The sequence below is a fragment of the Ictalurus punctatus genome, chromosome 23 (genome assembly GCF_001660625.3).
Source record: "Ictalurus punctatus breed USDA103 chromosome 23, Coco_2.0, whole genome shotgun sequence".
NCBI classification, from domain to species: domain Eukaryota; kingdom Metazoa; phylum Chordata; class Actinopteri; order Siluriformes; family Ictaluridae; genus Ictalurus; species Ictalurus punctatus.
In genome coordinates, this window is record NC_030438.2 from 8,757,754 (window position 1) to 8,781,881 (window position 24,128).

At 40.1% G+C, this 24,128-nt stretch overlaps 2 protein-coding genes across 4 annotated transcripts; one reads left to right on the forward strand and one right to left on the reverse strand.

Moving 5' to 3' along the window:
* pcyt1ba (phosphate cytidylyltransferase 1B, choline a) lies at positions 1-7,607 on the forward strand. 3 transcript variants are annotated; one of them, XM_017453570.3, is made up of 8 exons: positions 1-492; positions 2,735-2,834; positions 3,727-3,843; positions 3,925-4,076; positions 4,726-4,804; positions 4,875-5,017; positions 5,109-5,297; positions 5,631-7,607. In XM_017453570.3, exons 1-8 carry the CDS (start codon positions 454-456, stop codon positions 5,838-5,840), a joined length of 1,029 nt encoding a protein of 342 aa, XP_017309059.1. In that variant the 5' UTR covers positions 1-453; the 3' UTR covers positions 5,841-7,607. The 3 variants fall into 3 exon arrangements, with proteins under 3 accessions (XP_017309059.1, XP_017309060.1, XP_017309058.1); XM_017453571.3 differs by having other exon boundaries at positions 2-492; positions 4,902-5,017; positions 5,628-7,607; XM_017453569.3 differs by having other exon boundaries at positions 5-492; positions 5,628-7,607.
* pdk3a (pyruvate dehydrogenase kinase, isozyme 3a) lies at positions 7,607-23,983 on the reverse strand. Its single transcript, XM_053674775.1, has 11 exons — positions 22,629-23,983; positions 16,903-17,044; positions 16,747-16,818; positions 15,974-16,158; positions 15,107-15,196; positions 14,934-15,011; positions 14,361-14,437; positions 13,527-13,628; positions 13,177-13,284; positions 12,889-13,002; positions 7,607-9,684 (listed from the first exon to the last, which is right to left on the reverse strand). The coding sequence occupies exons 1-11, from the start codon at positions 22,726-22,728 to the stop codon at positions 9,541-9,543; spliced, it is 1,212 nt and encodes a 403-aa protein (XP_053530750.1). The 5' UTR covers positions 22,729-23,983; the 3' UTR covers positions 7,607-9,540.
* Between the last annotated feature and the right edge of the window lie 145 nt (positions 23,984-24,128).

Here is a 24,128-nt window from a genome sequence, read left to right on the forward strand (position 1 = left end):
CTGGTTAGTGATGGTGCTACATCCGGCTCACCCAATCACGTTCTCGTATGCAAATCAGCGTGCACCGATTGGCTGTTTCCGTGCTTTCCTCTTGTACTGGTCCACCAGCCTGTTTCCTTGTTGTTGTGCTGATGCTGTGTGTGTGTGTGTGTGTGTGTGTGTGTGTGTGTGTGTGTGTTATTTAAAGGGGAAAGGAGCTGTGTCTTTGTGGATTTCTCAGCGCTTGCTGGAGGAGGACCAGGAGGAGGATTAGGAAGAGGATCAGGAGGACGATCAGGAGGACGATCAGGAGGAGGGTGGGTGAGGGAGCGGAGCGGAGCGGAGCTCGAGGTATCAGGTTTTTGTGGAGAGCATCTTCACCGGTGGAGAGACAGGATTCAAGCAGCTCCATACTGATGCTGAGTCAGAGACAGGTGGATCGGTGGGCCTTTGTTTCTGGAGCCTCGGGTGAAGATGGAGGAGCTGGAACACACCTGTCCTCATCCTCGGACGGTGAGACCGGAGCTCGGTGTGTTTGTGTGTCTGTGTCTGTCTGTCTGTCTGTCTGTGTGTGTGTGTGTGTGTGTGTGTGTGTGTCTGACGTAACCGGGTGTTGCTATGCATGGTATGCATGGGTAGGACTGAACAGCTGAATAATGCCCCCTGTGTGTGTGTGTGTGTGTGTGTGTGTGACTGGTGTAATTAGTGCATTCCCAGCTTGATATTGTCACAAACATCCGCTGACAGTCCCTTTAATCACCACATGTGCCAGATGTTCAGCGCTTTGCCATTAAAACTGCAGTCTGACCTTCTCTACTGTTTTTGCTTCTCCTTCTCACCTTGTGCAAAATGATGAGCGGTGCATATTTTTTTATAACTTCATTTTTGCAACCATGGAGACTGATCTCTGAGTCTTATCTGAACTACATGTCAGTATTTTACATTACATCATGCATGGAAAACTCTCTCTCTCTCTCCCTCTCTCTCTCTCTCTCTCTCTCTCTGTGTGTGTATGCATTGGAGACAACACTCCCCAGACAGTTCCTGAGTAAACAGATGGTCACAGTATGAAGTTGTAGTGCAAAATATATTATTCAGATATTATTATACAGTATAGGTATAAAAGTGTGTTAATTATTTGCAGTGCCTCCTCTTGCACTTGCATCACTTTGTGTGTGTGTGTGTGTGTGTGTGTGTGTGTGTGTGTGTGTGTGTGTGTGTCCCATCTCTGTTTCATTTCTATTCCTTATTCCTCCTTCTGAAGCTAGCTTACTAGTGATGTGTCGTTTGCGAAGGAGTCGAGTCCTCGATCCGACTTCTTTCTCTCGTTCCTTAAAAGCCGTCTGGTGACATTCTTGGTGGAAATTCATCAGTATCCTAATAGCATCCGTGATTTTCTTATACGGTGCTAATATGTAGTGGATTAGTCAAATAATAATAATAATAATAATAATAATAATAATACCGTGACTGAAATGCATCCAGTGAATCGTATGAACACCTGAGTTGTTTGGCACAGATTGAGTTGTAGTGAAAATCTTCGCTCAACTCTCAGTGAAAAATGTGATGTTATTGTTGTAATCGAATTGTTGGGTGAAACTTTTACTGAACAATTTCAACGCTCGATAAGCGAAGATAAAGTAACTACAACAATAACAAAAATCTTAATGAATCATTTGAAAGAGCCGAATCTCGGTAATGAGCCGCGCCGAGTGTTCTGACGCCAGAAAAGAACAGGAATTCCCATTACTGGTGTGTGTGTGTGTGTGTGTGTGAGAGAGAGAGAGAGAGAGAGAGAGAGAGAGAGAGAGAGACCTTCCTCTATCCTCATGGCTGTAGTCAGTGAACAGACGGATGGATGGATGAATTTTCTGGATGTTGCTTGATGGTCTTTATTGATCTGTAAGAGTCTTGTTACAGCTGACACACAGAAACAGCAGTGTGTGTGTGTGTGTGTGTGTGTGTGTGTGTGTGTGTGTGTGTGTGTGTGAATAAGAATACAAATGACTGCATGCGTACAGAGAATCAGGAAAACCTAAACATATAAGCTTCCTGGAGACTGCAGTGCAGATGTGGTAGTAATTCCAGTAACCCTCGAATGCTAGATCAAGTTCTAGTGTTTTGTTAGAACCCGGTCCGGTCTCAGATGGCTAAAGCCGGATGTTTTAACGCCCGTGTACCGATGCACTGATACACAAGAACATCTCTATAGTTCTTTTTATTTTCTTTTTACTCTTTCCTTCATAATCTTTTTCTCATTTTTCTTTTATATGTTCTCGCTTTGACCATTCTTTCTTTCATTCTCTCTCTCTCTTTCGATTAATCTTTCTCTCCTATTTCTTTACTTTCTTTCCTTTTCTTCTTTGATTAGTTTTCTCTTTTTACTTCTCTTCCCATTTTTTATTCCTTTTGCTTTTGCCTTTTGTACCTGTTCCTTCATACGTACATTTTATTTCTTTCTATTTCTTTTTTTCTGTCTCATTCAATTTTTTTCTCTTTCACTTACCTTCACTTTCTTTCACATTTTTCCCCTTACTTGTTCTGTTTTTTTTTCTACACTTGCTTTCATTCTCACTCTTTTGTTCTTACAAATTTTTCACTTCCTCTCTCTCACTTTTTCCCTTCTTTCTTTCAATCTCACATTCCTCTCCGCTCTTGTCTTTTTCTTTCTTTCTTTTTTCTCACAAGCCCCCCCCCCCACACACACACACACACACACACACTCGTCTCACTCGTTCTTGTTTTTGTTCTCCAGGCTCTCACAGAACCCGCCATATTTGCCCAGGAGACGAGTTGTGAGTGTCGAGCGCCCCATGAGAAGCTGAGCGTGGAACAGGCTCGACGTGGCACTCCCGGTCAGTCTGCTTTATCTCTCATCTGTCTTTCCTCTCCTCCTCCTCCTCCTGCTCCCCTTCAATGAGATGATTCAGCTCCTGAGGTTACTGCAGGTCAGGAGCAGAGGGCTTTCACACGGGCTCTGCTACGCTCAGGGGCCCAAAGGGAAATTGGCACCGGGTTCTCTTTCACACCGTGAACCAGAATTTCTACCATTCACACATGAAACCTTTTACACACCAGGGACTCAGAGCCTCAGAGCCTTTAATCACTTATAAATCTACAAACAGATGGAGAATCATGACCGATGTAAATAAAACAGGGGTCTTTACAAAGATGTCTCAAGGAATTAAAAAAATTTTTTTAGAAGAGGTTCTTTAAAGTGATGCCAGAAAAGAACCTTTAAATGCTGGATCATTAAAAAAACCTTTAAAAAGTTCCAAACCTTGTGAGCCAAAAGGGTTAGGGTTTAAGGAGCTTTAAAGTTCTTTAGATAGCTACAGGGTACAGACTTCCTAAACGGGTTCCACTTGGAACCAATACTCGCATTCTCAAGGGAAACCCTCTGTTGTAGCATTCTACTGTAGATAAACACTTTGAGCTCCTCAATAGAGGACGTGGGAAGTTTTAGATTGGACTTTTTTCCCTAGTCGACTAATCAAACCTAATCGTAAAAGTTTTTTTTTTTTTTTTAGGAGTTTAAGGGTTCCACCAGAGAAACAGTTGAAGAACTCTAAAGGGCTGTCAAAGCGATTCATTATTTGGTACGAGGCAGGGTTTTTGTTGTAATTGCAGTTCCTTTCGCAGGCATCAGCTTTTATGCTGTACGACTTTCCTCACAGACAAAAACCACACATCGTAAAAAATAAATTTTTCTACTTATCCTTAAACGTTATCCTCTTTCTTCCGCAGTGGACAGGCCGGTGCGCGTCTACGCAGATGGGATTTTTGATCTTTTCCACTCCGGCCACGCCCGAGCGCTGATGCAGGCCAAGAACCTCTTCCCCAACACGTACCTGATAGTCGGAGGTTAACACTTCAGTCTAACAGTGTATTTTGCGCAGCTGCAACGTGCTCGTGTCACGTTTTGTGTATTTTATTTACGTGCAGTTTGCAGCGACGAACTCACTCACAAGTACAAGGGCTTCACGGTTATGACGGAGGAGGAGCGTTACGAAGCGTTACGGCACTGTCGCTACGTGGACGAGGTGGTGCGAGACGCTCCCTGGACCCTCACGCCGGAGTTCCTGGAGAAACACAAGGTCAGCGCTGAAGCTCAATTCATTTCACGCTTTCAAAGAGCGGTTTGTAATGTTTAGCGCCCTCTGTGGCCTGTAAGGTGAACTGTTAGTAAAACACAGACAAGCATTAGCTTCACCTTCTGCATGATAATAATAATAATAATAATAATAATAATAATAATAACAATAATACGAAGAAGAAGCACCAACTTTCAAAAATCATATCAAATGAATCAAAAAAGCAATCATTGGAGTATTAAAGTATTAGAAAACAAGAATAGAATTTGTCTACAAATATAAAATAATACAAATTCTGTAAGAATAGAATTCTAGCGAAACGATAAAAGGCCGAGGAGACAGTGAAGCTGAAAGAGGACAGCGCGAAAAAGCAATCGCATGTATACCTTTTAAGGATATGGGGCGGAGCCAAGTATATCTAATCTGGCTGGGGGCGGAGCCAATTTCAGGGCCAGAAAAATCTAAATAGAAGCTGAAATATAGAAACTAGCGAGATGCATTGCAACTCACAAGCATCTGAAACATCATTTGATTATTAGAAGTTTCTGAACCATCTTAAACATTACAAACTGCTTCAAATCTTTGACAGATTTAATATATATAAATTACTGAAAAAAAACCAAATACAAAACCAAAACAAAATGTCCCTCAGATCGACTTTGTGGCGCATGATGATATCCCATACTCCTCGGCTGGATCTGAGGATGTGTACAAACATATAAAGGAGGCAGGTGAGGAAAACTTCTTCTTCTTCTAAATGTGTGTGTGTCAGGCCTTGTCTAACACATGTGAGTGTCTCAGGGATGTTTGTGCCCACTCAAAGGACAGAAGGAATTTCCACGTCCGACCTGATCACTCGTATCGTGAGAGATTACGACGTTTACGCCCGACGCAACCTGGAGCGAGGATACACGGCCAAGGAGCTGAACGTCAGCTACATCAACGTAAACACGCCACATCCACATCCACACACATACATTTCATTCTGAATACACACATCTGCGTTATAACCGTCATGCGGAACCATCCGGACAGGAGAAGAAGTACCGTCTGCAGAACCAGGTGGACAGGATGAAGGAGAAGGTGCGGACGGTGGAGGAAAAATCCAAACACTTTGTGTACCGTGTGGAGGAGAAGAGCCACGACCTTATACAGAAATGGGAGGAGAAGTCACGCGAGTTTATTGGGAACTTCTTGGAACTCTTCGGTCCCGATGGCACGTGGGTGAGCGCGTCTTCTATTTAACAATCGCCGTGTTTATTATATTTTTATAAACTATATTAGCTGCTCACGGGAATTTCGTCTCTTTACCGTGAGTCAGATCCATTCGACTCATAAGAGTCGACTCTTTCGGCTCCTAAATGAATCACTGCCATTTTAATAAAAAATTTTAACCAGACAAAAATGTGCAACATGATGTGTGATGTTGGTTTAATTTCATCTGGCTGTGGCTCAAATACTTTCATAAAATCGTTACAAAAGAACATGTTTATAAAATGTTATTACATGACTGTTCAACCCTGTTCAAGAATCAACCCTGTCTGTCTCTCTCAGAAGCAGATGTTTCAGGACCGCAGTGGCCGTATGATCCAGGCGTTCTCTCCTCGCGGTTCTCCCAGCAGCAGTCCTCCCAGGGATTTCTCTCCATCCCGCTCTCCGTCTCCTCCGTCCCGCTGGGCCATGCCGAGAACCTCGCCTCCCTCTTCTCCCAAAGGCGCCTCGGCCTCCATCAGCAGCATGAGCGAGGGAGATGAGGACGAGAAGTGAGAGCGCGGACGAGGAGCGAGGACTCATGCACCCAAAACACCTCACACACACACACACACCTTTCTTCATTACCTGCACACTCCAGCAGTGACGAGCTTCACAAGTCTCCTCCCAGGAAAACAAAAACAAAACAAAATGCGTAAATACGTTGTATGCAATACCAGATCGAGCGTGTCCTCTTTCTGATTTTAACAAGTTCATATGAAAGCCATTGATTTATTCGCTTCAGCAGAGAGGAGATGAAGGTGATGAGTGTGTGTATATGTGTATGTGTATGTGTATGTGTGTGTATGTGTGATTTGCCTTTTCTTGCTCAGGTTTGACTGAAATGTAAAGACTGTCCATGTAAAGTACTGTACATCTCTGTCTGAGGTTTTTATCTGCATATTTAAGGACAGAGACACTTTAAGCTATTTATTTTTCTTGATGGTGTCTGTTATAATCCTCCACATCATTAAAGGAACAGTTTGGACAAAAAAAAACAAACAAACAAAAAAAAGACAAAAAACAAACACAAAACATCCACGATGTAGTGGATCGACCGAGACATGATCGCTGTCTGATGTTTGCTTCTTTAGCTCCGAGTTCTGTTTCACGGTCACGGTAATCCACCATTTCACCAAAACGGACACTTGAATGGAGATGTTCTCAACCGTGTGCAAATTAACTCTATGGAAATCCAAATGATCAGCTAGGTCAATTCCTCGGACCGATCCTACGCTTCGTGTGGTGCGACCTTTCTTCAGTTCATCGCTCACACATACACACACCTTGGTTCTTACCTGCCAATAGTTCCCACAAAAAAATATAAAAAGGAAGAAAACCTTACAACTGTGGTTTCATCTTATCCTGTCGTACAATACGAGCTTACGTTAAATGTGAGGAAGAAAAATAATGCTTGGAAAGAAGCAGCAGAGAGTCTTTGGTGCTTTTGCTGCATGAGCGTAGCAAGAGAGTTAACTCGCTTTGCTAATCTAATCTAATCTGAGGACATAAAAATCAAATAAAAATGATGGACAGGCCACGCCCCAAACCGATATTAATAGCGCTCACAACACTTTGGGGCTGCTTATAAATTCAGGAAGCTTTTATTAAACAAGAAAAATCACTTATAAATGTACAAACCCCACCTTCAGACCTCAGGCCACGCCTCTTACCTGAACCCAATCCTGGAATTCAAGTTCATCTTGCTTTTTTTTGCGTCCAAATTGCTCCTTTAAAAATGTATAAATGTATTACTGACATTTGTTCAGGGCTTGAATTAGAAAAGCTTCTTTTTTTAATTTTATTGTTGTTACTTCATCAACATCTGCATCAACATCTGTCCTGATACTGTTACTGCTACCTCCGCGTCCTCCTGCTGCTTCTATCTGCCATCGAATTTCCAAATCAGGAGGAAACATGGGATTCTCGGCGGTAACGTTCAGACAGACACCTCACGTGTCTTGATGAAATGCCAAAATGTTTAATCGTTTAAACTACAAAATCACTAGCGCTGACGTTGCCGTGTTGTAAATGCTAATGCTAACGCAAGGCTCGATCCTGATTTCGCATTAAATGCACTGGATGCAAAGTTGCACTGTGTACAAACCCGTGTACGGATGTGTTTTTTTTGTTCATGTGTTATTTTATACCTGTGTGCAGCTAAAATAATAATAATAATAATAATAATAATAATAATAATGTGACTAAAGAATAAACAAGTGCGAAAATGGAGCGTCTGGATGGATGAGTGATGAGACTGGAAAGAAAAGCAGCGAAACGAGGCAGCTGAGACGCTTTTATTAGAGTCTGAAGTAGAATGAAACAATAAACCACTTTAAACCACAAGAACACAAAGGCATAATATCAGGTGGATTATTCAGATCTGTGTTTAGCGCTTTTACGCAATTAACACTGGGAACTGTGACGATCGGAAAACACGTGAAGCCTAACGCTGGCTAAAAGCATGCTGGGAAATCCAGCGCTCTGATTCTCCAGTGGGAATGTTTTCTCAGTTGTTATTGTAACCACTCTTTAGTTGATTCTATTCCTAGAAGTGCTTTGTTCCTCTTATACCACAGCGTTCGCCAGCAAGTTGTTTTTTTTTTACGTATTAATGAACGACGTTATACTTTTTATCCGTTTAGTTACATGTAATGTTCACAAAACACGTTAGTTCCTGTTCTCACTGACATTAAAGCAGCAATAAACTAAAACAAAACAACAACAACAAAAAAAACAACAATGACGCAGCTTGTTACGACAAAACCGTAAACTCCTCTGCTCTGCAGATGTCAGAGTCTCTGGCACTGGAGCCTCCTTCTGTAAATGTGAATATAGAATATTTTTTTTCATAGCTATCGAAATGATAATGTATTATGACAAGTGTGTTAATATAAACCGGTGACAAACCGACACTACGTCGGAGCCATGTGGTTAGAAAGTTAATCAACACTTTTGGACCAATCAGAATGGAGGATTTAACGGCGTTGTGGTATAAACGCACGTCTATTAAGAACGACTCGCTACATACATGCTGGCTTCTGCTAATCAGAGGAATAACATAACATTTTTAACTAGTTAACGTTAAATAACTTCAATGAACCTTTAGCAGGTCATGAACGGGAACGGTTTCCTAAAAGCCGTAAAAATTGGTTGGTCCCGATAAACGAAACATATCGTGATGATTAGCTGTGCATAATGCTCACTAGCAGCCGGGGTTCGCTCTTCACCGTCATGAGGAATGCTGGTAATCCAAGACATTTATAAAAAAAAATAATAATAATAATTTTAAAAAATAATAAAAACACACAAACAAAAACCAGTTTCCATCATGTTTTAAAATCTTTTACACATGTGCTGCATTGTTCATACTGGCATGCTGGTAGTGGTTTGGAATCATTTAAATGTCTTACGCTCGACTTCAGATGATGTTTGTGACATAAAACGACAAAAAACGGGGAATCATACAGATGGGTAAACAATTTTATAAATAATTATTCACAGGAAGCTATATTCCTTTTTATTTTTAATACCCTGAAACCTTTATTGTTGTTTTTTTAAATGGCAGTCACAGCTCTATTTGCATGTCCCTTGGAGTTGCATCCTAATAAATTATTCTGAAATGAATAATGCGATATCGAGTTCTGTATAACGATCACACAACCATCGATCAGTGCATATCTGCTGAATCAGACTTCTGAAGAATCTACTCCTGTACTTTAGACTTTAAATACTCTGCTCTCTCATGGCTTTCTCGTTCCGACTAATATTTTACCCTGTAAATCTCACAGCGTCAGATACTGAAATGCTCTGTGTGTGGTGTGGAACACTTCCCTACTTTCCCTTTCTGTTCTTAAGGTCAGCTAGAGAGAGGTGACTATTATTATTATTATTATTATTATTATTATTGTGTGGCACTGCAGACAGGAGGTCAAGGCCTCTTCGCACTGCCCTCTCTCACCACCAGGGGGCACTGTGACTGATGTTTCAGAAGAGGGGAAAAGCACAGAGGTTGTGTTGAGGTACTCTCACTCTCTCTCTCACACACACACACACACACACACACACACACACACACACACACACACACACACACACACACACACACACACACACACACACACACACACACACACACACACACACACAGAGAGACAGAGAGAACACTCGGAGTGCAGAGGGGAGGAGACAGATAGGTGAACTGTTGGTGGTGGATTTATCTCTTGGCTTTGTACTTGGAGGCGTCCCGCGGCTCTTTGCTCGGGTTGCTCCAGTCGTCTGCCCCCGGGCCTCCCTGATAGTGCCGCCACGCTGACTTGTTAAAAACTGGCAGCCGCTCAAATGACTCGCTGGAGAGTGCCTGAGTGAGGAACATCAGAAAGAGAGTGAGAGAGTGTTTGTGTGAGAGAGAGAGAGAGAGAGAGAGAGAGAGAGAGAGAGAGAGTGAATCCGAGTCCCTGTGGCTGGATTTACAACCAAAATTCCAAAAAACTTGGGACACTGTGTAAAATGTAAATAAAAACAGAATGCAATAATTTGCAAATCTCAAACCCGTATGTTATTCGCACTAGAACGTAGAGAACATATCAAATGTTTAAACTGAGGAAATGTACCGATTTAACGGAAAAAAAAACAAAACAACAAAATAAAGGTAATTTGGAGTTCGATGGACGCAACACGTCACAAAAAAGTTGGGAGAGTAAGTGTTAGTAAAAAGAAACAGCTGGAGGCTAGCTGAGAACAGGTCAGTAAGATGATTGGGTATAAAAAGTTCATCTTAGAGACGCAGCGTCTTATAGAAGTAAAGATGGGCGGAAAATCAATACTGCATGCCCGTCAGCGTCCCAACTTTTTTGGAATAGGGGTTGTACAAAAAAATAAGAAATCCTGGCACAAAAAATTCCCAGCTCACAGTTTTGTTTTAAAACCCCACTTATGAGAAGAATTTTTATTAATGAAACTAGCTAAACTAAACTATTACATAAATCCTTTTTTTTCCAGCTTAACAAATGAATAAATAAAAAAAATAAATACATAAATCTCAAATAAATAAAATATGTAGCTAATAATTTTTTAAAAAAATTAGTAGTCGTCATAGTAAACTGAAAAAGCTTTAATAATGAATAATGTTAATAATATTAAGAACAATAATAAATATGAAAAAAATTGTTTCTAAAAAATAATTAAAACATCTCTTGAATATATTTCCAGCTTGTAAATAAGTTAATAAATAAATAACAAACCAAATGAATTAATGAAAAAATACCACAACATAAAATATGATCAGAAGTGTTTATAGATGTGAAATTCGGGCTATTAAATTAAAACCAGACAGTATTGTAACTAACCCTGTAGATGATAATATAGCAATATCAGATCAATGTTTAGAATGTTTTACTCCTCTTAGAAAGACCGAACTAGCTTCATTAATCTCTTCAGCAAATTCATCAACCTTCATACTAGATCCTGTACCTACATGTTTCTTTAAACAGATTTGTCCTGGAGTAATTGAACCGCTTTTAAATATAAATCAATTCTTCCCTTAGCACTGGCTATGTACCTAAAATCACTTAAATTAGCAGTTATTAAACCCCTGATTAAAAAACCTGATCTTGACCCCTCTCAACTGTCCAGCTATAGACCAATATCAAATCTCCCCTTCACCTCCAAGGTCTTAGAAAAGGTTGTACACAGCCGCTATGCTCATACTTGCATAGATTTACTGACCTCTGATCAGGGTTGTGTCTCGTTACTTGCGTTACTTGACCTTAGTGCAGCTTTTGATACTATAGATCATACTATTCTCCTTGAAAGATTAGAAAACGTTGTTGGTATTAAGGGAACAGTCCTCTCCTGGCTCAGGTCTTATTTGACCGATTGGTATCAGTTCGTAGATGTAAATGGAGACTTCTCCACGCATACCGAAGTTAAATTTGGTGTTCCACAAGGTTCTGTTTTAGGCCCACTGCTTTTTACTTTATATATGCTACCTCTGGGTCAAATTATTCGTAAACATGGAATTAGCTTCCACTGTTATGCTGATGATACACAGCTGTATGTTTCAGCGAAGCCGGAGGACAGACAGTAGCTTTGTAAAGTTGAGGAATGTGTAAAGGACATTAGACGTTGGAAGATTATTCTGATAAGACAGAAGAACTTGTACTAGGACCACATGTAGCTAGAAGTAATCTTTCTGACTACATAGTAACTCTGGATGTTCTTTCTGTTTCATCGTGTGCAGCAGTAAAAGACTTTGGAGTTATTACTTACCCCAGTCTTTCATTTGATGCTCATGTAGATAATATTACTACAATAGGATAGACTTCTTTCATTTCAGAAATATTTCTAAGATAAGAAATATGTCGCTACATTATACAGAAATACTAGTTCATGCATTCGTCATCTCTAGATTAGATTACTGTAATGCCTTACTGGCTGGATGTTCCAGTAGGAACATAAACAAACTCCAGTTAGTCCAGAATGCAGCTGCTAGAGTTCTAACTAGAACCAGAAGATATGACCATATCACCCCGATCTTAACCACACTGCACTGGCTCCCAGTGACATCTCGCATTGATTATAAAATACTCTTACTAACCTATAAAGTACTAAATGGTCTCGTGCCACAGTATCTAAGCAACCTTTTGGTTTTCTATGATCTGCCATGCCTACTTAGATCAAAAGGTGCAGGCTATTTGACGGTACCTCGAGTAGTGAAGGCTACAGCAGGGGGGAAGAGCTTTCTCTTATAGAGCCCCACTGTTATGGAACAGTCTTCCAATTAGTGTTCGGGACTCAGACACAGTCTCAGTGTTTAAGTCTAGGCTTAAAACTTATTTGATTACTCAAGCCTACCCTGACTACACTTTCTGTTACGCTAAGCACAGTCCTAATAATCTTTTCTCTCCCTCTCTCCTTCTGCCGAGCCACACACGATTTTATGGAGATACTAGAGATCCTGATCCTTTCTGCTCTCCGGACCTGCCTGGTCCGTTTCTGATCTCCTGCCTCTGGATGGAGCTCTAATCTACTCCAATTCCAGACTGCTGGGACTACGGCTACTCCTAACGCCATACAGACTTCATATAAGTCAATAATGAACTTTTTCACACTATCTGTTGTTACCCAGATGAGGATGGGTTCCCTTCGGAGTCTGGTTCCTCTCAAGGTTTCTTCCTCTTAACATCTCAGGGAGTTTTTCCTCACCACCATCACCACTGGCTCGCTCAATTGGGATAAATTTGTACATTTAAAATTGAATAACACCCAATTCTATTATTATTATTATTATTATTATTATTATTATTATTATAGTGCATAGCTGAATCAATAGTAGTCCGATTCTAAACTCGCTTAAAAATTACCTTACCGTATTACAAAATGAGTGAAACATCGTAAACTAAAGATTTCATTTCTAGAACTAGAATATGAATTTAATTAGTCTCTGTAAAGAACAGACCTTGTAAGTCTTAAAATCAGAGAAGCAGCTGATGTGTAAAGACTTCCCCTTAAATCAGGCCACGTGTTGTTGTGGTGATTACACGCGGCGTGGCGCGGCACTGACCTTCAGGTAGATGACCGCATCCGTGCCAACGCCTTCCATTGAGTAGAGCTGCAGATCTCCCTGAAAATATCGAGCATAGAGTCTGGAGATCGGCAAACCGTGACCAAATCCAGCCTGGACACAGCGAGGGGGAGGAGTTACGCTGAATAATGAGACATCCTCGCATGCTTATATGACGAAGCGGCATTTTATTAGGTGCGTCTATCGTGCAGCTACAGAAGGAAGTGTATGTTCGCTGGTAAAGAGTTGTAGTTTACTGCGAGTTTATGATCGCTGCACTGTTCTTACCAGTGGAACCCGTTTGGAGTTTAAACTGGGGGATGGGGCGGTGGAGTAGGTGTAATTAAACAGCCTGTCGATCTTCCTCAGAGGTACGCCTCCACCCCGGTCACTGATCTAGAGAAAACACACACACACACACACACACACACACACACACACACACACACACACACACACACACACACACACACACGTGTTACTGTACTTGGAAGTATGTAATTTTTTGACTTTTAGCTACAGAGTGGGGGGAAAAAACACGGGTGCCTCTGCGTTCGTATTTGTTAGCGAGGAGTTAGCCGGCTACCTGTGATGAGTGATGTATATTTTCCTCAGAACAGTGAAATTCTGTTACTGACCTTTATAGAGAGATCCTCCTTCCCCAAGGTCACTTTTGCCTTAATAGGTGGAAGATCATCTTTATTTTCTTCATAATTTTCCACTGTGGCTCGCATTGCATTCTACACACACACACACACACACACACACACACACACACACACACACACACACTAAAGTTTTAACAAGCTGTGAAGTTAATGCTGGTCTTGTGTACTGAGCTGTCAATCAAGCATACTCATTACAATATTAGGCCACACCCACTAACACCAGCTAAGCCATGGTTTAATACATTTTTAAAAATTATTTTTAATAAAAACAGACGCGAGGGATCCCCACGGTCCTGAAAACCTTTTGGGTGTGGACACATCATGGAAAAATCTAATCATCTATTAATTCAGTAATCTAATTCTATATTAATGGATCTATTCATTTTTTAAGTTCTGGAGCTTCATCTTAGCCGCAACGAGACGACTTTCATGCAAAGCAGGAAAAAATGTACAAAGAATGAAATAACTCAGTTTTAAATCATGTAAATCATGCAAAATAGAAGGTTCATTCCAAAAAAAAAAAAAGAAGAAAAAAAAAAGAGAAAGTTTTTAGAACTTGTTTGGGGACCGAAGGCACCATAAGTTACGCTTCATGACCTCGATCATCAATTAAACAACTCTTGGCTCAGCAGAATCCGCTCTTATTCTGACGACCTGTGGCCCGCTGTAATAATCTACTGTACAGTAAATATAATTTGACAGTACAAAGGTTAAAGAGCGATAATGTCTGACGATTACGGCGGAGATAAAGACGATGTTTAATGGCTCTGATGCAGCTCATAAAACCATGTTTGTGGGTTTTACCTTGAAGAGTTCGAACAGCATGTGGAACAGATGAGACGGCACGTATACGGCCTGGATGGGCTTGTCTGGAGCTTTAGCTGAGAGGGGAAGAGAAAGACAAACATTACCATAGCAACAACTGGACCTGAACGCTATTTAGTTAGTTTATATTGAACATTAATGCCAGTTGTAAAAAGAAATAATAATAATAATAATAAAAAAAAATGCACTAGCGTTTTTCATATTAAACCTCGTGGCGTTTCTACTTGAAAATATAGACACCGAGCGGAGTCGAGGCGAATAGAGTTGCGTCGTTTAAATGTGCAAATTAAAAACCATGATTGATGGGCAGACTTCTGCGAATGAACACAAAATAAAACTATTACAAACTATTACCTTCTGAAAATCAGCTTTTTTAACCTTAGTATAACCTTCTTAAAAGTTTTGATAAAAAATGTAAAGATATACAAGAGCTAAACAGTAGCGCAATCATGGAATCATCCAACCATCGTTTCCGCCCCTATTTTGCATTCGACGTCGCTCAATTATTCTCTATTAATCGTAGAACAGTGTGATTTATGAGTGAATGATTACCGTTAAACTCCTTGATCTTCAGCGTCGGGGCGGTGGGGTAGTATTGCTCGCACAGCATCTTAGCCATCTCGTACGCATCTGGAACCCGAATGCAGGACGTGTAAACACACCAGCACCGACTAGATGGGGATAAAACCGTGTAACAGAGAAGAAAAGATCGAATCGCGGCTCACCGTTAACCACGTTGGCGACGTTGCAAGCGGGATCGATGCTGCCTATGTGTTTGGGGTGCGCTGGGTTCGTGTCGTTACCGAACAGGAGAGCTGAAACCAACAACGGAGTTCTTCTTTAATACGTTTATTAACGCCAAAAACAACAACAAAAAATAACCTACAGACATCTTTACACCTTTATCTTCATACAGACGTTACGCAGGTTAGCTAGCTGCTAGTAAGCTAACTCACTTGTCGGGATCTCGGTATCCAAGCTTTGACTTACATTGTCGTTTTGCTCAAGGTTATACGACCTGGAAGAATATAGCGTTACCATAACAACAACAAAATGTGCTCATCTCTAGCCCTAGCTAGATTACTGTAGCTAATAATGAACTCAATCAATATTCTAGAGCTAGTTAATGAACACGCAATTTGGGGCACGTCTACCTGTATGAAATGCAAAACAGAAGGCGGAGTCAACTCAAACAGATTAATTTATCGCCTCCGATGTCATCTGCCATAACTCAGAAAGATACTAGGTTAGAATCGGAGAACGACACCGTCAGTGTTTAGATCTGAATAATTTGCACATCACACCTGATTGGTTCCTGCCTATTTTGTGACATCACACATCGAGCTCACATGTAGCCCCGCCATCAAACGATACAGAATTACTGAGAAAGCCTCCGTTTTAAAGCAGAAAGATGCGACTTTAAGGCCAGTGCAGCTAATTCCACCCAAATAGTTAAACGTGATAGAAGCAGAACCAGTTTCCAAGAGGAGAGTTTTAAACATTTAAACATCATGTCTTGAGTTCCTGTCGAGAATCCCTGTCCTGGGAACCTCCTGAGCTGCAGAGCGTGAAGTGCGTGTAGAAGAACGTACTGTGCTGGTTGATGAGCATGCGGAAAGAGATGCGGTTGGTGTAGAAGCGGTCCAGGAAATACTGAATGTTGGAGCTGGCAAACGGGTCGAAGCCGAACTTCTCCTTGTACTCGATCACGCCCTGGGCCATGGTGGGAACCACGTCGTTGTGTCTGTTCCTGATCTCGATAAGGATCTCCAGGAAGCTACAAGGTAAAAAAAAAGCACGGAAGCAAAATTTTACCTCTTTACATCTGACACTGAAGACTCCTTAATGCTAATAAACATCTCCTTTTTAAGTTAAAAAAATAAATAAAAAATTTCATTTGTTTATGTCGAGCATCCACCCTCAGTCCCAAAGAATGTGCTGTTACTAGAGAAACGATAAAGTATCAGAACGAGTGCATTCATATAAACCCGCGATCTGAACTGCAGCCGTTACAGAAAATTAAACGCCGCTTTCGGATTTGAGCTCTCAGCATGGCGGTGGGAAAATCAACGTTACCCGCCTGCTTTATGAATATTAATGACGACTGGGCGGAGTCAGGAAAAACTGCGAGACAGAAAGGAAGAAAGACTGACTCAACAATTCATTAAAAATACTGATCTGATAAACTGACTTCAGGTGTGCTTTATAAACACTCTGGAATACAAAAACGGCTGAAAGTAAGTGTGGGGGGAAAAGAAAACAAAAAAAGGATGATGTGAATGCAAAATCTTACTTGGAAACGTAGAAACTTAAAAGCATGCATCCAGGAGCTCAAACTGGAAAAAGATAAAGTGATGATGCTCACTCGTTCAGGGCGTGCGGGTCGTCTGAGCTCCTGTTTTCATAATCCAGCAGCTCCAGAAAGCTCTGCATGTACCTGAGGGGTTAAAAAATAACAACATCCAGTCACAGGTCAGGGAGCAGCAAGGTTCAGTTACACACAAGTCTGAGTTCCACCCACCATTTCTGCACCAGTCGGACGGAGGGCTGAGCCAGCAGTTTGTCGGGCAGCAGGTTGACCTCCCTCATGGTGTTGGCCAGTCGCACTGGCAGCTCCTTCCTCAGGAACATGTACGAGGTTTTCTCACACGCATTGTCCCTTCCTGGAAACGTAAAAACAGCTGAAAGAGCTGAATGTCTGCAGGAAATCAAAGGCTGGCTGACTCAGACCATAAAGCGCACTGTTTTATATAATGTAGGCCAAAATGCTGTCGCAAAAATCACGATTCACACAAACCACTGGTTATAAACTGTCCGGGTTTTTTTTTTTTTTTTTTTTTTTAATTCGGACGGCAAAATTAGAATTCCTGAGTTGCAGTTAACCCTCTACTGCATGACTTTTTACACACATAAATAAACACAATGCATGTTATTACTCTAATTACTGCCTCTTCCAGATTATAAGGTGCAGAGGAGTTGTTGTTTTTTTTACCACCTAGTAAACATGTAAAAATGACATCTTTACAGGAACTACAGTTGTAAAAAGTATGTGGATGGATTTAATCACTCACGACACACACAGAAATTAGATCCAAACATGTTTAGAGTGACGTGTCTTTAATTCTTTCTCTCAAAACATAACATTTCGAAAACAATTTGCTGTAGCAAAATGTCTGAAATGACAGCAACTTCCTACTGTGAAAGTGAAAAATTGTAAATATACTATTAGAGAAGTCTCGAGTCTGGTTTGCTATGTACGCCTGTTTCAGTTCATGAACACACACACACACACACGCACACGCACACACACACAAACAGTACAATAGTGCCTTTACTGCATGTTGTTGCCGTATGGCGACGATTCCATTTCACCATTTAACAGAATACTCAAAATATATTGTTATATATTGTTCAAATGACAGAAAATAAATGTTAACTTATCTCAGATAGTGTTCAATTCTTTCCTTTAAGTAATTGTGCCTGAAGATTAATCACATTTTGAAGGTCCCCATCGGAGGGCTCTCACCATGCCATGTGACTGCAGTAAAGAAACTGCAAACAGTACTTCCTGGTCATGTGACATGTTTTATTCTTTTTTTTTTTTATTATATCAAAGTTAAAGCTCCCATTTTTTCCAAGTTACATAGGAAAACAGTCTTTTTGTATAATTTCCCCATCAAAAAAAATTGAGATAAATTAAATTTTCACCATGCAAAAAACACCATGCAAAAAGAGTTAAATATTTTCTCTTTCATATTAATAAATGCTAGCTTTATCAAACATTATTTATTATTTACACCACATAGTAATGCTTTCTACACCACAGCGCTGCTGAATTCTGGATTCTGATTGGTCAGACGTTGTTGATTAATCTTCTCTGTCAGTAGTGCAACTGCAAATCGCAGGTGCATGAAATCACGGACACCATCATGACTTACAGGAAAACAATCGTGTTAAATCAAAAATACGAATGCATCGTAAAATGTTGCAGTTTCTATAGTAACAGCTCATTTACAAGGTCTTGTACGGCATACGTAAACGGACTGTTAAAAACTATTGAAGTGGTTGTGAAGTTTTCTTAAAGAAATGAGACTTTAAAATTTTTTTTTATTAAACATTAAAGGAAGGAGTCTCCAGTGTCAGCGCTGTGTAACAGTCAGAGGTAAAGCTGTAACTTTGAAGTTTTCCGACATCTTCAGGACAGAGTAGTTTATCTCTTTCTAGAGAGAGACAGACGGCTGGCGAGGGAACGACCGTTTATAGCTGCTATAACGTAAGTGAGAACAGGAACTAGCATGTTTCACAACGCAACTATATACATAAAAATGCATGATGTGTCGGTTCATTAATCCTGTGATCCGACGCCAAGAAATATTCGGATGAAAGCTTCCAGAAACCAAACAGAGACACACAAAAACACACAGCTATATTACAGTCTAGTACAGAAAAACGTAAACAACAACATGCACTAAATGCATTTTTTAATAGATGAAGAGTTACACTACAGCATGGTGGAAATTTTTCCTTTCCATGCTCTGTCATTTATAGGACACAACTCACACACACACACACACACACACACACACACACACACACACACACACGGATGTCCCCTGCAGCTTGACCGCTGACTCAGCACACTGAGGTTTAACTAAAAAAAAATGTGTTCATCTAATGAGAGAGAGAGAGAGAGAGAGAGAGAGAGAATTAGTTCAATATAAACTCATTCAACCATTTCCAGTACTCTTTGTTCTGCAATGTTTTTGGTGTCAGAACCATGTTTAAACAAGAGCTGGATGTGACGAGTGGCACGTACACACACACACACACACACACACACACACACACACACACACACACACACACACATTAATTATACATCAGGCAGAGGATGAATAAAATGGCCACAGAGCTCTAACTTAAACACAGACTTCCAGGAGAGAGGCTTTTTCCACAGGAACATGAATAATCATTATAAACGCCGCAAATATTCCGGTTTAGAGCAGAAAAGTTGGATCATAATGGGGGAACAAAAAAAAAAAAAAAAAAAACACAGAAATAAAGACACTAAGAAGACAAGAACGGCGTACAAAACTTCAGCTTGGTGTACTGCTCGTCTGTATAGCGATATAAACTCGACGGGAACAACCCGTAAGCGTGCTTGTGCTGAGAAGGAACACATCAGGATTCCTATTTCATCGACCTTTAAACCAGCAAAAACATGCAAAAACACTTTAACCCAAAGTGTTCATTTATTCACAGGACAAATGATAACTCGTTAACCTTTTCCTTTTCTATGCAAATAAACGACTAAAACTTCCAGAGCTCCAAGTCACACATCTTCCTCTAAATCGTTTGCATTTCTGACGTGACTGGCTCGAAGCCAGCCCTGGAGCTTGTTTTGTGACATCACTTGTAGCCCTGCCTCTGAATCGTTTTTCATATAATACACGAGCAGTGAGAAGGTGTCCGTTTTAACTACGAAAACGTGCCAACAAACCTAACCTCACAAACGAGTTCAAACACTTAAACATTACACTCTCGGCTTAGTACGGACTGTAATCAGAGGCTGTAATGAATTATTTAATAATTACATTGAAGCTAATGGAGTTATGAGTTAGGAAACGCAAAACATGTCAATGTGTCCTGAGAGTTTTACGTGTCAAAATAAATATCGTTGTTATGCACTGCAAAAGTCCAATTTGTTATCTCATAAGTCCAAGCCTGACCTTGATTTACCGGTCATTAAACACAGTTGAAAACTGGAGCTTGGTGTTCAGGATAAATAGAGTCTTTATCAGGGGCTTTCATCACTGAGCTCTGGAGAACAATACGGGTCAAATAAACAGAGCAAATCTCCTGTAACTGTAAACCCATGAGCTCTAACAGGCCATACAGGGAGAGCACCCACCCCTCCAAAAAAAAAATCAAGCCACATAAACAAGGAGTAGAATATCCAAACTGGTCTGTCCTGTAAACACACGGCTCTAATGTGTAAGCAGAGGTAACGGTACCGAGAGAAGCTAACAGGAACAGCATCAGGCCATAGAGAACATTCTGGTATAAATTCTGGTATTACGTCGAGCCCAATGCTCTAACTATAAATATTCTACCAATGATTTCTACACACTAATGCGGTGCTTACAGTTATAGAATATAAAACCCACACCTTCTGACCAATCACAATCCAGAACTCAACAGCACTGTGGTGTAAGACGTAAGATTTAATTACTACATGATTATAAATTCATAACTGAATTAAAATTCAGATGCAGTTCCTCATGAGCAGTGGCCTCCAGTTCAGTAATATTCTTGGGTTTGCGTGCTGCAAACACCTTCTTCAAATCCCACCAGAGATTTTCTCTGGGGTTCAAGTCAGGTGACTGTGATGGCCCTGTAGAATCTTCCAGAACTACATCGGCAACCAAGCCTTGGTGGAATTTGAGGTATGCTTGGGATCATTGTTCTGTTGGAAGGTCCGATGATGCCCGAGCTTCAGCTTCCTAACAGACGGCGTGACGTTTTCTCCTAGGATTTCCTGATACTTCAATGAATCCATCTCGCCTTCCACACGCTGCAGGTTTCCAGTGCCAGAGGATGCAAAGCAGCCTCAGAGCATCACCGAGCCACCACCATGCTTGACTGTGGACAGAGTGTTCTTTCTTCATTCTTCTTCCTCCAGACATACCGCTGATCCATCGTGCTGAACAGTTCCGGTTTTGTTTCATCGCTCCACAGAACAGAACCCCAAATCTTCTGTGGATTATTTATGTGATTTTGGGTGACTTTTTTTCTTGTGCGGTTGGGTCAGTAGTGGTGAATGTCTTGGAGTTCTGGCATGCAAACCTTCTGTGTTTAGTATGCGCCTTACTGTGCTCACTGAAACCAAAGTGCATGTTGCAATAAGTCTTACTGCAGGTCTTTTGCAGTCACTCGAGGGTTTTTCACAACCTGCATTCTCACAAATCTGCTTGCAGCCGTCAACAGCTTCCTTTTTCTGCTCCATCCAGGTATTTCATACGATTTCTGCCCCTAGCCAGTTCAGATGTTTCAAGCACAAGTGGTGCAACTAATGAAGCCCTTGATTAATTGCCTCAGGTGTGCTTGAGACAACACCAGTTTTGCATATTTGTGCTGTTGTGAGGGATTCTATTCAGGGGGGTGAATAATTTTGAGACTAGAGAAGTAAGTTGAGAAGTTGAGTAAGAGAAATAAATTGCATTTTCGGTTGAATTTGTGGAAACCATTTGAAGCATTTGTTGTGTCGAACTTTTTAAATTGCTTTTGTTATATTTTTTCCATCGCAAACAGCTGAAACTCTGTACATTCTGACAAAAAATTGAGTTGCAATGCAGGTTGAATCATTTTGATTGCAACTCTATCGATATAATATTGGTATTGTGATAAATGATTACGCGATACACTTTTCTGAGATATCGTTGGTATGGTGATTTTTTAAAACGTTTTTACTAATTAAAAATTAAATGGTACTGAACAGATGCCGTTGATTTCACAGTTATTTTACTACTGTTTTTTATAGATAGTTTGTTAACTAAATTACATATTGTGATACGCATCATGTATCGTAGAAATGCCCTCAAGTATCACAATATGATATTTTTGTCATATCACCCAGCCATAATATTATATTAATATGAACTATAATACATCAACATATTCTGACCAATCAGAATCAAGAATTTAACATCAGGGCTGGACAATATGACAAAAACAAATAAACAGAAAAAAAAGATCAGATCATGCTAATTTAATAGCTATTCTTTTTACAATACACAATATAAGTGATTGTATTTAGATTTTCTAAGAATGGAAAACAGCACTGGCATTTTATAAAAGCATGGTGGACTACAAAATATATATTTAAGAAGGTTAAATGAAAACTTTTAGCAATATCACAAATTTGTCAAACCCTAGCTGCCATAAAGCATCCTGGTGAAATTTAGATCAGAATCAGAGTCTAATCTGAATCTCAAAATGGTTCACTAGTAAACTATTGGACATCTAGTGCACTATAAAGCGCACAGGAAGTAGATATTATGTCAGGAGGTCTTGTTCTGTAAAGCCTATTTAGGATAAAGCAGGACAGGATACGATATTTATATACATTTATATATTTCTACATTTATTATTTATACATTAATGAGGATGTATAAATATGCGAATATAAAACGTATTATATATTCACATATTTATACATCCTCATTAATGCAATAAAATATAACTTACCAAACTCCAGGAACTGCTTGATGGAGAGAGGAGATGGTGAAAATCTGGAGTAATACTCAATTTTTGCAGAGATGTTCAAAAAAACCGACGACAACCTCATTGTGATGAGAAAAAATAATAAAATGTTTTTAAAAACAAACAGCTGCACTGTTTATTATAAACAGCTAATGATGGCTAATGTTATGTTCTGTTGCTGCAATTCATCAAAGGCATTAAAACCGCAAACGCTACACTTCCTTTACAATCATCAGAGCATTATCGGAGATCGTTTCAGACGTCTGCTTCTTCTCCTCTTCCATCACAACAAATGCTCCAAATTAATTAAAAAAAAACACCGAAATGTTCCCACTATTGTTTTTCTTCACCCACTGAACGGTTTCTGTGAAACTCTGCGGCGCCGATGGACCGCGCTGTGATTGGTTGGCTTGGAAACGCGGAAGTAGTGAATCGCGGCTTGTGATTGGTCAGAAACAGACCGGTCCCTCCATTGCCTGTGTGCGCTGCTGTCATGTTAGGTTGAGATGTTAAGTACGCAGCTGTGTATAAACCTGTACGTGTGCACGTCTACAACACGTGTTTTTACAGGTGGTGAAGCGTTGATGAGTGACTCATGAAGCAGATTAGTGCGAGAAGGAAGTTGGGTGTCGTTTTGCTGTTTAGGCAGCTTTAGGAAAATATAAATGAATGGAAATATTTTGAGACAGGCCTATAGTTCACTTTATGGGGGTCTGACACTCATGAAGGTCTCTGGCCGTTAATAAATGGCTGCTAATAAACTTGCAATTGAATGTATACATGGAGAAACATGATCAGTGCTGTGGTGTTTCATTCATATCAGGTTAGATTAGATATGAATCATTCATTCATTTATTCATTCATCTTTATACTGATCAAGATCCAGAGCCTATCCCAGGAACTGGGCACAACACAAGGCAGAATAAATACCCTGAACACACACACACCTCTTTCACGCCTGGGGCAATTTAGAGTAACCAATCCACCTACCTACATGTTTGTTGGAGGAACCTGGTGGAAACCCAATACTGGGAAAATGCTGCTTGTTGGGAAAATATATACGATCATATTCATTTATTTTGAGCCACTATAGCTGGACTTTCCACTCGTGGGTTTCATTTTAATATTGCAGGTTGATTAAAAATTATTTATGCTTGTTTATGAATGATTGACTTTCAGATAAAGTGGCTAGTAAATTTGTCTTATTACTGATATTTAAATAATAATAATAATAATAATAATAATAATAATAATAATAATAATAATATTATTAACAAAACATCTCACATTTACGGGTATGATTTCTAACTCTCCTGTTATTCAGGTTCAGGTTTAATCCTTGTTGACCGGTGCCAGGATGATTATAGGCCTGGTTCGTTCTTGCATTGAATTTTTATACTTTTTTCCTCTTTTTCTCTCTCTCTCAATGCCAAAGCATCAGTTTTATTTAAACATTAAACATGTCTGGCAAAATGATTACACACA

Bases quoted from the DNA above. Each gene is read 5' to 3' on its own strand.
- pdk3a (XM_053674775.1), bottom strand. From the start codon at position 22,728: ATGAGGTTGTCGTCGGTTTTTTTGAACATCTCTGCAAAAATTGAGTAT. The intron at 15,012-15,106 runs GTGAGCCGCGAT...TTCGGGTTCCAG, and splicing joins CGTCGCCAACGTGGTTAACG to ATGCGTACGAGATGGCTAAG. The intron at 13,285-13,526 runs GTCAGTAACAGA...TGTTTTCTCTAG, and splicing joins AGGAGGATCTCTCTATAAAG to ATCAGTGACCGGGGTGGAGG.
- pcyt1ba (XM_017453569.3), top strand. From the start codon at position 454: ATGGAGGAGCTGGAACACACCTGTCCTCATCCTCGGACG. The intron at 3,844-3,924 runs GTTAACACTTCA...ATTTACGTGCAG, and splicing joins CACGTACCTGATAGTCGGAG to TTTGCAGCGACGAACTCACT. The intron at 5,018-5,108 runs GTAAACACGCCA...CCATCCGGACAG, and splicing joins TGAACGTCAGCTACATCAAC to GAGAAGAAGTACCGTCTGCA.